Source organism: Triticum aestivum, chromosome 7A (assembly GCF_018294505.1).
Source record: "Triticum aestivum cultivar Chinese Spring chromosome 7A, IWGSC CS RefSeq v2.1, whole genome shotgun sequence".
Lineage (NCBI taxonomy): Eukaryota > Viridiplantae > Streptophyta > Magnoliopsida > Poales > Poaceae > Triticum > Triticum aestivum.
Window position 1 is genome coordinate 7,969,365 of NC_057812.1, and position 15,651 is coordinate 7,985,015.

The 15,651-nt window shown below is 45.2% G+C and overlaps 1 protein-coding gene across 2 annotated transcripts; it reads left to right on the forward strand.

Annotated features, from left to right (window-relative positions):
• The first annotated feature begins 3,811 nt into the window (after nt 1-3,811).
• LOC123152335 (uncharacterized) lies at nt 3,812-10,603 on the forward strand. Of its 2 annotated transcripts, XM_044571909.1 has the most exons (6): nt 3,812-4,181; nt 4,352-4,481; nt 7,437-7,826; nt 9,240-9,299; nt 9,640-9,708; nt 9,817-10,603. In XM_044571909.1, exons 3-6 carry the CDS (start codon nt 7,692-7,694, stop codon nt 10,381-10,383), a joined length of 831 nt encoding a protein of 276 aa, XP_044427844.1. In that variant the 5' UTR covers nt 3,812-4,181; nt 4,352-4,481; nt 7,437-7,691; the 3' UTR covers nt 10,384-10,603. The 2 variants fall into 2 exon arrangements, with proteins under 2 accessions (XP_044427844.1, XP_044427845.1); XM_044571910.1 differs by lacking the exon at nt 7,437-7,826 and having other exon boundaries at nt 3,815-4,181.
• Nucleotides 10,604-15,651: the final 5,048 nt, after the last annotated feature.

Sequence of the window (15,651 nt, forward strand, 5' to 3'; positions counted from 1 at the left end):
AGCACCCTTCAACACATTGTTGAAACATTCTACGAGATTGCTTGTCATGTCGCCATATCGCCAACCACCATCGTCATGAGCGCGTGCCCACTTGTGCTTCTCGCTTAAATTCCTAGTTAAGAAGTCTTTTCCCCCTTCGTTCACCGCTGCAAAGAGTTTGTTGTACCGAGCATCGAAACCTTGGGTGGTGAAGGCCACACATACATGGGTAAGGTCTTTGCTGAGCTCCTTGCTCTTACATGCCCGGTAAAAGTTGGCCCCGAAATGCCTCATGCACCATCTGTGGTGAAGCTTTGGAAATCCTAGAATAACAATGTCCATTGCCTTGAGTATGCCATGATGCCGGTCCGATATGATGCATACCTCCCTAGCCCCAATCACGTTGTGCCTAACATGACCCATGAACCACTCCCAGTTGTCTTGGTGCTCGGAAGGCACCAAAGCAAATGCACACGGCAACACGTTGTCGTTTGATGAGTGCGCCATTGCTACCATTAGTGTGCCCTTATATCTACCGGTCAAGAACGTGCCATCTATAGACAAGACCGGACGACAATGCTGAAACGCCTCCACACATTGTCCATAACTCCAGAAAGCACGGTGGAACACTCCCTCGTGATCCTCGACCACATGAAACATGCCCGGGTTCCTATGTGCAATCGCGGCCAACAACCTTGGGAGCTGGTTGTATGCTTCTTCATATCCACCATACAACATCCTAATAGAATTTGCCTTTGCCTTCCATGCCTTCCCATACTTGACTTCATAACCAAATTGTTTTTTCACCGTCCGCATGAGAAACCTCACTTTCACAGTGGGATCAAAGGCTATGTCTTTCATCCATTTGTATCCAAGATACTCATATGTGAGTTGACGGTGTGTCTTTCTAAGTCGTTTTGATGGCGGTTTGCATCTATGAGTGGTATCACAACTTTTTAACACCCATTCTTCGGTTTCTTTAAGCTTTCTTGCACGAACCTTCCATGTGCATTCCTTTTGCTCACACACCACGGTGTAACGCAACTTCATGTCGGAGTGCTCAACATAAATTGGCCTATGGTTTCGAATGGCATAGTCAGCCAACCAAAACTTCAGCATAGGCAAGCTCAGAAACTTCAATCCTTTCTTCAAATAAGCATTCTCGTCCTCATTCTCCACCCTTGGTTCTCCTGGATCCGGGCATGGTGTTGGCTCAATCGCCGTCATTCTCATTCCACCATCAACAACAGCTTTATGGGCAAGGCTGAGATCTTTAAACAAGTGAGTTCTTTTTTGTAAGCCCGTCAGCTCAAAGTGGATTTGGTTCTCCTCCTTTGTGAATCCATCCTCGTCCAACTGTTCAACTGGACCCTCGTCATCCGAGTCATACGCATATTGACGCCTAAAAGGCAAGTCACGATCCATGTCCTTTTGCGCTATGTACGCATCCAAGTCACCAACATCATTACCATGAAACCCTTCCTCTTGCTCTTCGTCGTCATCATAAGCATCTTCATCCTCTTGAATTACTTCGTCACTGGCAATCACCTCAACTTCATTTGCTTGGCTAGTTGGTGGTTGGCTAGAAGCATTGGGGGCATACAACTCAACCTCATTTGCTTTGATAGATGGTACACGGGGACGTGGTGGGGGATAAACATTGGGGGCATCAACCACAACCCTATGCTCAACAAGTGGCACCATTGTCCTCTCGCTCATGTCATCCATTGGGAAAGAGACATGCCGGTTCAAATCAATGGTAAACCGAGGAGATTCAACCTTGGTGGCAAACAATTCAAGTGACTTGTCTTCCGATTGGGATACTTTTTCCTTGTATACATCCCAATGCAAATCCGAGGTGATAGGCATACTTTTCAAGCGAGATTTGGCTCCAACTCCAACATCATACCTTCCTATTAACTTAACATCAACATTGGTGTCCATCCACTCTAAGACTTGTCTCACTTTTGCAACAATATCCTCATAGCTAGGGCTTGTATCAAAAACCAATGGTTCCTCACCCGTGTCGGCATTGTTACTCAAGAATGCCTCCTTGTCCATGTAATGAACATTAACAAGTCTCTCCATCTAAAAATAACATGAATGCATTTAAGACTTCAATGAGAATTGGTGTGTTTATCCAAATACATCTAATTATATCCAAATCATATCAAGACTAAATTATTGGTGATGTCCACAAAAGTATCACTAATTAACACACACTAAGCAAAGTTAACCCTAATCACTAACTAACCCTAGCCCCCAATCTTTCTACTCAACAAGCATATATTCCTACTACACACCATGCATAGCACTATATTATCAAAGTTAACCAAGCCATTCACACTAACATAAGGGAGAAAACATGAACTAGGGTTCCACCAACATGTATAAAATGCAACCAAAATAACAAGATTTGACAAAAAATAATTGGATGATTTGGGGGAGATTAACAAGAGCAACAAAGTGATGGAAAGATCCACCTAAGGGATGTACCTTTTGGAGAGGATTTGAGGGGGAGCTTGAGGGGTAGGAGAGAGTGTGAGAGCTCCAAGTGTTCTTCAAGCTCGGGTTGTGGATTGGGGAAAGTGTGTGGTGTGGGTCCCACACACTTTTCTCAAGGGTTATTCTGTTATCAGGGCCAGACGCCAGGGTTCCTGGCGTCTGGCCCCTTTGCCACGTCAGCAGGTCAACGGGCAGGCGGGCAGTGCGGGCCAGGGGCCAGACGCCAAGGCCCCTGGCGTCTGCTTCGTAACCCAGACGCCAGGGATCTTGGCGTCACCAAAAAAAGTCAGAAACGGAAAAAAATTTGGAACAAGATCAAATCGGGATTTTCTTTGCACAATGGGTCAGAACAGTAATTTTGTCCTCCCGTGCACTCGGTTTGGATCTACTGTACGTACGCGTACGCCGCGTGCATGCTGCTACGAGCCTCGACATGATAGAAAAGACGTACGTACAACTGCGTTCCACAGTAAGTACAGCTAGTAACCAAGTAGTAGTACTGCACTCATGTACAGTACTATATTGTACAGTAACCATGGCGCGCACGGTCGTCGAGGTCCCTCTCTCTCTCGTTTCTTTGCTTTGCCGACAGCCGCTGCGTGCATGCATGCGCGACGCGAGGGCCATTTTTCTATGGAGGCATGCATGCATGGGCCACCTCTTTCCCGCCGGCCGAGCTCTGTATTCTGGACTCATCTCGCCTCTCTCTTCCAAAGAGCATCTATCTACAGTCTCTCTCTCTCCTTCTCCCCCGAGCATAATAGCACATGCATGCCGCTTACTTTACTTACCACTAGTACGAGTATACGAGTAAGAATGGTCAATGATCCATAATATATAGTACGAATAAAATCTCCTCCCAATGCCAAGCAAGAGCTGCTTATTGTATATGCATGCTGCTTGTTTCACTCACTTCTTCCTTCTCTCCTCCTCCTCCTCCTCTTCTTCTTCTTCTTCAAGTCTGCACGATCACCAGCAGGTGGACATGCATGCATGCATGCTAGTAGCTCCCGACGATTTTCATTTTTTTTTTTTTTGAAATACAGCTCATGATGAATCGAGCAAGGAGCCAAGGACTAGTGTATTACTCCACTTAGTGGGCATGCAGCGCAGGCACAGCTCGCTAGGCTCCACAGGGCTGGTGGCACACCAAGGAAGGAAAAGGACGACAAGGCATGAATGAGTGTGCCGGCCACCCACCGCACTTTAATTTGGTCACATCCTGGACGCGGACAGATGCAACACGAATTCAATTCAATTCAACTGAATTCAATTCGCTACTGCTGTGCTACGTTTCGGGTGCAATTAGGACTGGGCCTCTCCCTGTGTGTCTGGGTCTGGCCCTCCCTCCTCACGCGGGTATTGCAGTAACAAGTCTCACCGGCCGTAACCCTATCTATCTCTTGGGTGGGTTGGATCCATATCTCTCTCTCTTCCTCCTGCGCCGTCGCCGGCCGCATCGATCTCTCCCTGGATCTCAGCCGCGCCGCCCATGGCTGCTCCGTCAAGTCTTCCTCTCCTCACCGGCCATCTGCCGTCGCCGCTCGCACCCACGCAGGGTGCCCTACGTTTGCGTCTCGCGGCCGGTACGGTCGATGTGATCCGTCCGGCAGGCCGGCCGGACGCGATCTGATCCAGCCGGCCGGACACGGCGACAAGCTCTCGTCTCTGCTGAATCCTAGGCAAAAGCAAGCCAGGTTAATTTCTAGGCGTTGGGTTTGGTCAAATTAATTCGACCCTGTTCTCTAGCTAGTCTTCATCAGATCTTGATTGGTTTTGATTTCAATTCATAAGCATATGACGGATTATTATTTTTCTGTGCATGTGTTAGTCTAATCATACTCGGTCTTTGTTCTACTGTTTGTAGGTTGGATCTGCGGTCATGGCAGAGGCCGCTCTTCCATCCCAGCTCATGTTTCACTGGAATCCCGGCCGGCGGCGAGGCCTCCTCACGCTGAGGAGCTGCATCTCCCTGTCTCTTCATGGCTGGCCAGCACGTAAGCGCAAACTCTCTGGCTAGCATCTAGTAGCTTTTGCTTCATTTAGATTTTATTGCATCTTCGTACCAAATTTGTTTTCCTGATGATACTTTTCTGATGTTTGGAGAGACTGGATTTGTTTTGCAATGCAAAGGAGAATCATCATTATCCTTGATTAGAGAATGGTTAATTACTATTATCCGGAGAGTTATCTTTCGGGAGTATGGGACGGATTTCTTGGGAGCGGCTAATGGTTGATAAGGTGGGGAAAAGAAAGGGAACTCATATAGTCTAAGAGTTCCTTTTTTATAAAAATAATTAATCCCCCAGGGCTAGAGCTCCTGGTTTCATTTTTCTGAAACTGAATTTTGCACACAACACCTAGTCGATACCAGTGTCCTGCCCAACGCACTGCCACACGAAAACTTAAAACAAGACCGGTCCACAAGCTACAACAATAAGCCATGAGATTAACATTGCTAACCATAGGCTAATTAAGAGTTGCTAGTTGATTGTTAGCCAATACTACTTTTCTTTTCTCAAAAGAAAAAGAAAACACATATTTCTCCATGCAGGTGAGGCACGATGTGGAGCCTCCCAAAGGTGGGGCGAGGAAAGGGGACTCACTCTCTCATCAAAATCTGCCTGACTACCCACCCTTTCCAACCTACCTTTGGTTCTTGTTCTTCCACGGTTCCACCCATTACAACGGCCGGAAGAGAAGAATTTTCTTAAAGCAACCACATTGTTTTTGTAACTACTACCTAAGTGCCCGTGTGTTGCCACGGAACCACAATAAACTAATACATGTTCACTAAGTTGAAAAATACCCATATATCACTAAAAATATGTTAATTAAGTTTGACCCAGAATTTTAATCCCCTCATTTGTTGTACTACACAACAATTCTTAAACAAAGAAAAACTCACCACTTATTCTTTTTTATCTTGTTTCTTTGCCTTGTCAATATCTACAAATATAAATCAGCATGAAGACAATGAGTTTATGACAAAATCATTTAAGTTAAATCTAGTAGACTACATGAGGAAATCACTTTAACCAAAATAATAATACAATCATCTTCGTTTACGATTTAGTATGCATACACTGAAGCAGCACCAAAGTGGGTAAAAGCAACAAATATTCATCACAATCTATCAGGAAAATATACTATTTATAAGTAGGATTGTTTTGCAACAAGGCGTACTTTCAACAAGTATTGTAATTTTGGGAGCCATTGTCATTGCTCATCAACACAAACAATGATTATTTGCACAACAGAACTAACATGGCATCCCATGTGTAGGTATATAAGTAGAAAGAACAAGCTAGCCCGTTTTTGAAGGTATGTGCACTGATAAAAATACGTTTAGCATCTCTTCCTGTACAACTAAGAAGAATGTGCTATGAGTATCGATTCCTGTAGTATCTCTCGATATACAAGCAGCACTATAGGTCTTTGCTTATGAGGTTATAAACATCTTTGTGCGCACTAAAAGATGATCATGATATTTTTATAATGGCTCCTAGTGCTGCCCCGCTGGGTGGTGGCTGAGCTCCACTAGAACTGGCGCCCAGACCTACACTGCACCTAACCTCAATGTGCCGGTTATTGTCACAACCTTCTCCCTCCTCCGCGCCTTCCGCAGCAACAACGAAGACCAATGGTTCAGATAGGATGAGGTTGGTTGTTCCTTAGATCGATGGGTAGTGAGGTAACGATAGTTACAAATTGCGCGTACTACTTTTATTCCAAAATAAATTCTATTCCCGGCCTTAGCATGGAATTAAATCTGTATAAATTGGAATATACATATGACGTAAGATAATACTATAGATATTGATCCAATACAAGTGTCTATTACATATTTCTTGTAATTTTCCTAAAATATTAATACTCATCCCTTCGTTTTTATTTAGTCCGCATATTAGCTTTGGTCAAAATAAAGCTTTGTAAAGTTTGACAAAGTTTATAGATAAAAATATTAACATATACAATAAAAAAATCAATACCATTAGATTCATTACTGAATACACTTTCACATCATATAGATTTTCTATTGTAAATGTTCATATTTTTTCTATAAACTTGGTCAAAGTTTATGAAGTTTGACTTCAGTCAAATCTAATATGCAGAGTAAATAAAAACGGAGAGAGTACCATTCATGTCTAATTAAGTTCCATTAGTTTGGAGTGGTTTATTATAGTTACACAAATAGAATTTTCTAACTGAATTTCATATGGTTTTTATTCTGACATATTATTAATAAAATATTAAAACAAGGTGTATCTTGAAGACCGATCATGTCTAAATACCACATTTCTACGAATAGTTTTTCTAAGAAATGACTAGAATGGCGCTTCAGAATGATTTTTTTTGGTAAACATGCTACCCTATAGAGATTTAGGACTTATTTTGGGGGTATCAAGGAACTTCACAAGGATGGCGTGGCTCATTCAAGCTAAAAGATACTCCCTCCATCCCATAATTTAAGAGCGTTTTTGACACTAGACTGGTCTAAAAAATTATGGGATGGAGGGAGTAGATTATAAATTTAGAGTTCTTTTTTTTCTAACTGATTGATAGCTGACATGAAGAAGTTGTATGAACCTGAACCACATTGAAGGCCAGGTCAGCAGAAAACACCAGTCTACATTTTTTTTGGAAGAAAACATCATGTCTATGGTAAAAAAAACTATGTAGACCACTTATCGGCGGATTAGCACTCTTTTGAGTGCGTTTATGATAGTTTGGCGCTCGGCCGAGCCAAACCCGTCGATCAATGTTTTTTTGCAAATAGATTATGGTGGACATGGTGTTTTTTTGCAACAACAAAAAAATTGTAGACGGGTGTGTTTTCTGTTGATCTAGCATTCAATGTGATAATTTACTCCTACATATTCAAACGTGGCCGGACCAAGATTGATGTAGTCCAACTTAACATTTCTTGAGTCCGGTGACGATATTTGCAGGAACTAAAAAGATTTCTGTGACCATAGCCGTAAAAATGCTCACAAATAAAGGAGAGATGGGGTGGGTAGACCGGCCCAGTAGCAATAGCCCATTAAGTTGGTCGAGCGTGGCAGCCGGCGCGAGAGGCAAGGGGAGAATTCCAGAAGGTTCTCCAGAGGTCGAGAGAGAAGAGAGGGAGAGGAGGGGAAGGAAGCCCTAGTCGCCGTCGCCGTCGCCGTCGCCGTCGCTCCCATCCAGACCGCGGCCAGGAGCCCATGGCGCTTCGCACGGTCGCGTCGAGGACGAGGAGCGCCGCTCTCCATCTGGCAGCGCCGGCGCCGCGGTTCTCGCCGCCGGCGAAGGGCTTCTCTACCCCGGCCGCCCCACGCGCCGTCTTCGGCAAGACCTCGGTAAGTCCCCACCGTCCCCGCCACCACGCCCAGCATGCTCGTTCGTTCGATTTAGCTAGTAGTACTAGCTGGACAGGTGCTTGGTCCTGGATATTTGTCCCTGCAGAGAAGGCACTAGCAGCACCAGATGGTGGCGAGTTCAAATCATTTCCTGCTAATTTAAGTGCTTGAGGGCTCCTTGGTCCTTGCCGTGCAACAGTGAAAATTAATTTCCTTGCTATTTGATGAAATATTTTCCTTGCTGACTCTGAATCTGTCTGCCAATGGACTGGTAAATTTCTCTCAGCTTTACCATTTACCTGGGGACTTGCCTCAGTTGTCCCATGGGTACATTTTCGGTTCAGGTGATGGACTAGCAGAGCCAGATGGTGGCTGGCTTAAATTTGTTTTCCCTGCTGCTTTATGTGCCTGAGGGCTTCTGCCTGAAGCTTTGCTCAAATTAGGATTCTCCTTGCGGTGCAACAGTTAGAATAATTTTCCTTTACTCTTTGATGAAATAGTCTGAGAAGAGAACTTGTCTGGATATGTCCCTCCTGTGGGCAGCAACTTCACCCTGCTTTAGTGTCGTCGGCAGCAACTTATGTGAAAACTGCATCTTCTGATGCCCAACTTTAGTCATTCCATTCAGCCGTTTCTCCCTTGGCGGTTAAATGTTTAGGCTGGTCAGGTGTCTCATTGTCTTCAGGGTTTGTTGAAGCAACAGCCTGTTTAGTTTGTGATGTACCAAGGATCTCTCCCACAGCTTCATCCTGAGAACTTTGCTGTTGAGTTTGGTTGTATCTGCAGATTCCACTAGGCGCTTTCGTTTTGAACTCATGAAGGGTGACTTTTGCAGTTGGTCAAGCTGTCTATCTTGTTCTTTTCTTGTTCCAAAGGAGAAGGTTCTGGTTTGCTCACGTCCATGGTCATCGGATTGTGATGGAGAAAGCTTAACAGGGGTGGCTTTAGGTGCCTCTGTAGCAGATTTGCCATGGTTTGCAGCCAGACCCGGAGTGAATGCAGGGGATCTAGATCTTCTATCAGTTCCCTGAGACAGGTTCCTCTTGAATGCAAGGGGTAGTAGCAGCATCTTTGCTTCATCTGCTTGGAAGAGGGATGCCAATTGATCTCCCAGGAAATTTACCAGTTGGATACTGGTTGCTGGCCAAACTCCAGTGATCACTTGCTATAGCCTAGAAACATCATAATGCATGAGTTGTTATATACTACTGTGAAAGAATAACTAAACCTGAAACAGGAGGCACATCCTGTAATTTAGCACAGGAAGTTGTTCACCATTATATTTTTTTAATTGCTAGCTGATTTGTATTAGATATTAATAACATAATACTTTGCAGTTTTTGCATCTATCTTAGCACTTCAATATATATATATATATATATATCTGACATTAAAGCCTCTGTGTTGTTGCAGTCACTTGCCTACTCAAGCTGGAGTGCCGGAAGCAGCTTTGCCAACACTGCTGTTCAGCAGGTTAGTAATTTTGTTGGAAGAGGGATGTCAATATTGATACATTAGGAAATATACCATTTGGATATTGGTTGCTGGCCAAACTCCAGCATAATGCATGAGTTATTAAATACTACTGTGAAAGAACAGCTAACCTGAAACAGGAGGAGTTGTATAATACTACTGTGAAAGAACAGCTAAACCTGAAACAGGAGGCACATCCTAACAGTTTAGCACAGGAAGTTTTTCACCAGTATTTTATTGTATTGCTAGGGTTTGGATTAGATATATAGTTTGCTGTTTTTGCATCTATCCTAGCACTATAATTTATGTTTCTGACATTAAAGCCTCGGTGTTGTTGCAGGCACTTGTGTACCCAAGCCCAGCCACCAGTGCGGGAAGCAGCCTCGTTAGCACTGCTCGTGTTCAGCAGGTTGGTAATTGTGATGTGGTTCACATGAGCAGCCTGTTTTGGTTGTGTCACATAAGTAGTAGGTTTATTGTACTAAACCTTCCAGCCTCTGCTACTGTTTTGTTTCAGGCACGTTGCTACTCAGCTGGTGCCCTGGTGATCGACGAGGAGACTGTCCAGGCTCTAGTCACCGGGGTGGCCAAGTGTAATTCAGTGGCAAGCAAGTGCCTTGCGGAGATCCAGACGGTGCAAGATCTGCAAATCATCACGCTTGTTGTCATTTTGTCTGGGGTTGTGGGGGCCTGGTATGTCGGACAGCAAGTAATTGATCGGGGGTCAGAGATCCTGGGGCAGCTGCAAAAGCATGCCCCGGAAATCTTGGGGGGCGTCTGCGATGAGATGGTGTACCAGTTGAAGATACCGTTCTTTGGCAGTGGAAGGCGCCTCGTCTTGCAAGATTATTGGTTCAACGACCCCGAGAAGTCGCTGACGAGGTACGAGCAGAGGATGAGGCGTGAGGCTGCGAGGCTAGAGATGGACCGGCTTCGACTCGAGGAGTTCAACCGCGCCCAGGAGGAGAAGAAGCGCGAGGCTGCGCAGATGTACGAGCAGTCCTTGGCAAGGAAACAAATCAACGACCTGCTGCTCAAGGACAAGCTTCGTGAGGAGAGGATAAAGCAGTTGACGGGACAGTAGGAGGCAGGGACAGCAGCTGAGCGGTTGATGGGACCTGGTTTTTGACACTGTTGGCGTCCATATTCTTGCTCTGGACTATTCAATTTTGCTTGTTCTTCCCTTTGTCTGCTTCTAAACTGTCTGTCGAATTGACTTGATTAGTCAGCTTTGAAATGGTATATGTGGCACGTGCACAGCACAATGCAATTTTCCAAACTAAATATAATATCTATTTCCTGATTGTACGCTCTGTACTGGAATGTCAAGTCTGCTCTGTTGTATGTATGAACCTAGGACTGTATCTTATTGGGATTTAAGAGTCACGGAGCCAAAATTGTACTACTCTGTTTCGAGCAACCAATGCATCACAAGGCAAGACAGTGTATTCACAGGGCACTGCTAGGTAGTTAGTGGTGAGTTGAAGCTTTCTTTATGGAACATGCTAGGTAGTTAGTGGTGAGTTGAAGCTTTCTTTATGGAACATGCTAGGTAGTTAGTGGTGAGTTGAAGCTTTCTTTATGGAACATGAGTTACTCTCGAGGCCACGGCCAAAGCTTCACTGAAGAAAGGTTCTCTCAAGAGCTGATGAAGCTCGGCACGGTTCAGTTTAGTTCAGGGAGTGGATGGTGCAGATGGTCCGAGGAACGAACTGGGGATAAGTGAAGACCATCAGCTAAGATGCCGCTCCCGGAGTCGACGCCGACAAAGTTGAGTTATAATAGAGCAACTGGGGATAAGTGAATACCAAGGACGGTTGAGATGCCGCTCCCGGAGTCGATGCCGACAAAGTTGAGTTATAATAGAGCAACTGGGGATAAGTAAATACCAAGGACGGTTGAGATGCCGCTCCCGGAGTCGATGCCGACAAACTTTAGTTATAATAGAGCAACTGGGGATAAGTGAATACCAAGGACGGTTGAGATGCCGCTCCCGGAGTCGATGCCGACAAACTTTAGTTATAATAGCATGATGCCTCTCAAGTGGAAGATGATCCACAGACATGCATCATTCAGTAGTACTGTACCAAAAGTATGTACCTCCAGGCCAGATTCCGGAAGGCCAAAAGAAATTCAGTATCACTAATTAGAATTCTGCCAAGTGTCTATTTCTTCTCAGCTCTCAGGTTGAATTGATAGATATACTTTTTTATGCAAAGCTTGTGCTGTTAGATCTGTGAAAAGTTGTAACTCGAGTTTGAAAGGTTATCTTCTTGCAATAATCTTGGGGTTCAGATTACTGGCTGGTACTCCCTCCGTTCGGAATTACTTGTCGCAGAAATGGATGTATCTAGTAACATTTAGTGAACAAACTCAGTACAACAGGGTACCAAACACCTTAATTCTTGAATGCCACACCAGTATTCAGTTATGCGGGTGCCCTTTTTAGCTGACAGTATTAAGATTGTGGCGAGAAAGAAGAATCACAGATTCTGAATGGACTGAAATTGTGCCAATGTATATCACTTAATCTCCTCTGAGAGGCTATGACCAGTGTCCAATGCACCGCCCATTGCTTCTCTGACCTTATAAGTTACTAGCAAGATGCCCATGCGTTACACGGAAAATCAAGATGCATTTGTATGAGTAGTTTATATTGTGGGAGAAAAGGATGAATAAGAGAAGGCCTTATTTGCAAATGTGAAGAGGGGTGTGGGCATCTTTTTGCAAAATTGTCATAGTTTCCTTCCTATCCGTCAGATATAAATCGGACGGCCTATATTGCAGGATGGCAGGCACACCATCATCACCAACTCTGTTGTTTATAAGAGTATAAATGTGGTAGTCCCTGAACCTCAAACAGAGCAGAAGCATTACAGCTGTTTACGATGAAGGTCTTACAGCATATACAGCACATCTGTTCAAGCTAAGACTTGACAAGAAACTGCAACTATTAAGATCCGGAGTTAGGACTGTTCTCATTTGGTAGCACTGTTGAGCGAAGTCAAGCATTCTTGGACTAGCTATTTCTGCGTTAAAAAAAAATTAGAGTTCATCAAGAAAGTCAACAATGTACAAATAGGAATTCTGCTTGCTCAAAGTTGAGGTGCATCGCATGAGTGTTTGGTTCAGGTACGTCTATGTTGATCGGCCATACCTACTTTTGGTGTCATTTCTGCTCTGTTTTCACCTCTGACGCTATGTCATCGCTACTTGTTATACACAATTTTATCATTATACTGTTTGCTAGTATTTAATTATCACATCACTTGGGACTGAAATGATGGGAGTAGAGAACTGAATGTGGAGGATGCTCGTTTCTTGGACACTAATAAGTGGAGCCTTGACCATGTGAGCGTCCAAGACTGCATAACCCATCCTGTGTGTTCCGTGTTCTTCAGAGTGACATTCAGTTTGATATGTGCTGATCATGGTTTGATATTGTTTAACATGGATTATTTCCTCAATATTACAATCAATCTTCTTGTTTTCTGTTGAGAGCTCACATCATTAAAGCATTACAAATTACTGTGAACTTAACTCAACACAGATGCCCTTACAAGTTGTGTGCTAGTCCCTGAATCTCAAACAGAGTAGAAACTTTACAGCTGCTTATTTACAATGAAGGTCTTCCAGCATATAAAGTCTGTCTGTTCAAGCTACGAACTGAGAAGAAACAGAAACTATTACTCCCTCTGTAAAGAAATATAAGAGCGTTTAGATCACTAAAAAAATCACTATTTCAGTTATCTAAACACTCTTATATTTCTTTACGGAGGGAGTAAGATGCACAGTAATGGCTGTACTCGCATAGTAGCACTGTTGACAAAAAGTCGAGCAATCTTCAACTAGCGATTTCTGTGTTAAAAAATTAGAGTTCAACAGGAAAGCCAACAATGTACAGATATGCTTCTGCTTGCTCAAACTTGAGAGGTGCATCGCAGGAGCGTTTGGGTCAGGTACATGTATGTATGTATGTATGTATGTATGTTGATCGGCTGGACATATTCCATGCCTATTTTTGTTGTCATTTCTGCCCTGATATTATGGCATCCCTGCTTGCTTGCTTGCTTGCTTGTGTTGCAGAATAAGTCGTTATTCTTCTCTGAAGCTAAGCGCTCTCTCGCTGACCGGGGACGAAACAGAGCACGCATGCAGCGGTCGAGCAGAAACAGAGGAGCACTCTGTAGTTGAGGGAACAAAAAACTCTCTTGTGTTGGACAAGTAGATTCGCATACACACTCCATCTTCAACAAGAAGAACGGATGGCATGGGTTCCCTGAAATCCCTATGCAGAAAGCAGGCATCCAGTCCTTAAGGTTGTCGATTCTAGGACTCGATGATGATCCCCGGCATCATCATTTTTTATCTATCTATTCTTACGGGCGAGTAAACACATGCACTTTTCGAGTATACTTTCGTTACATGCACTTTTCAAGCTGAGATCTTTGAATACACGCTTCTTCTAGGGGGTAATGCATGCCGTTTTGTCAGTGAAATTGTGGTTCATTGCTATTCACAGGACAAGATAAGTGTAGTGTATGCACAAAAGTTGAATCTGAAGTTTTTCTTGTATGCACTCGTGTCGGTACCACACCCAAATGCTTCACTGAAGAACAACTCAACTGAAGCACAGCATGGTTCGGTTAGCAGATGGTCCGAGGAACTGAACCATGAGACGGGCACGAGTGGTTATAGTATGATGGCCCTAATGCCTATGCAGACTTAAGGTTTCAGCCAATTCACGTCGTTGGCTCACACAGCAACGAAATGACCTCTCGAGTAGAAGATTTTTCTGGAAGCATCTACTTGAAGTTGAAGGCCAGATTTTTCTGGAAGAAGAAAAGAAAATCCAGCATCACAATTACATCGGGCAAGCTCTGGAAGATGATGTAAACAGTTAGTGCCTATGGATTCACTTATTTTGCTCTGTATCTAGTTCATATTAGAATCTCTATCTAAAAAGACTTACATTTAGGAACGGAGGGAGAACATCAGACCAAAGGCCGCAGCTTGCGGAAAACCTTGTAGCATGCTCTTGTAGGAAATGTCCAGATAGACCGGCTGAACTTTTGAAAAGACCATGCATTGCTGCTTCTCTCTCTCTCTCTCTCTCTCTCTCTCTCTCTCTCTCTCTCTCTCGTTTCTATGGCTCTAAGTTCCCCAAACCTTGCCACAATGTATTTTGAACCCAAATACCTCCTGCTACACCAGTAGATTTCATGTTCAATTGATCATCAGGAGCTGAGCATCCAAACCCTAGTTCTGCCCCTTTTATGCCATTGAGTTGCAGCTGCTCTCTAACATCTTCTGTTGGATCTGCAACCTTGCATAATTACTCACGTTAGCACCAGACAGACGCGCACCAAGATCTAGCTCTCTCCATCGAGCCAAATCTCCAGAATGCGGCACAAACACCATCTGTATAGAAGTGCTTTTTGGTCCCTGAAACCAAGCACACCGGTCCACTTCCTATAATATCACACCAGAGAACTGACCCAGAATCACTACCCACCCAGGACATGGCCGGCCTCGCAAGCAGCCAACACGGCGCAAGTCCACGCGGTGACCATCACCCTGGCAAGCCAAAACAGCGCACAGATTGAAGACCTCGTCGGTTTGCTCGCCTGAGGCCGCGGCAGAGCGCCCACGCTCGCCACAGCACCCCCCCTTCACCACCAGTGCACCTCCGCGGCGCCTCATGCCTTCCATTCCTACGCGACGTGCATGCCCACGCGTGACTTCCAGAGCGCACCTCGACGCCACCCCTGCCCTGCCTATGTCTCTCCCCGAAGCCTCCCGCGCGCGCCTAGATGCTACTCTCCCTCCCAGAAACCTCCCTCTCAAAACCACGTGAGCTCTCGAGCTCTCTTACCACTCCTACGGCCTGCTAGAATTCGAGCTCTCCCGGCTCCCTCGCCCCTCATCTCCAACCACCAACACCATAGGGGTCCTATGATCATCGAGGAGCCCTCCCACACTCCTTATACGCTCTCCCGTGGCCAAATCCGTCGATTCCGTCCTCGCCCGTCGCCACTTTCCGCCATGGCCGAAGCTCTGCTCGCCTCCGCCCTCCCCTGGATGCGAGGCTAGGGGAAACCGACGCGGCTAGATCCCGTCTTCACGCCGGTGTGCCCAACGCCGGCCACCCTCCGCCGACGCCGCCTCTGCCCTCTCCTCTGTTTCGGGCGGGAGGTTGGAGAAGCTGCCCCGTCAGCCGGCGAGCCCCACCTGTCATCGGGCTAGCCAAAAGCCCGGGTCACTGACAGGTGGGCCTCTCCCTTTAAGTGGATCGTGCCCAGTGCGCTGCTGAACCGAAGCCGGGCTATTTCGGCCGGAGTGGTATAACCTC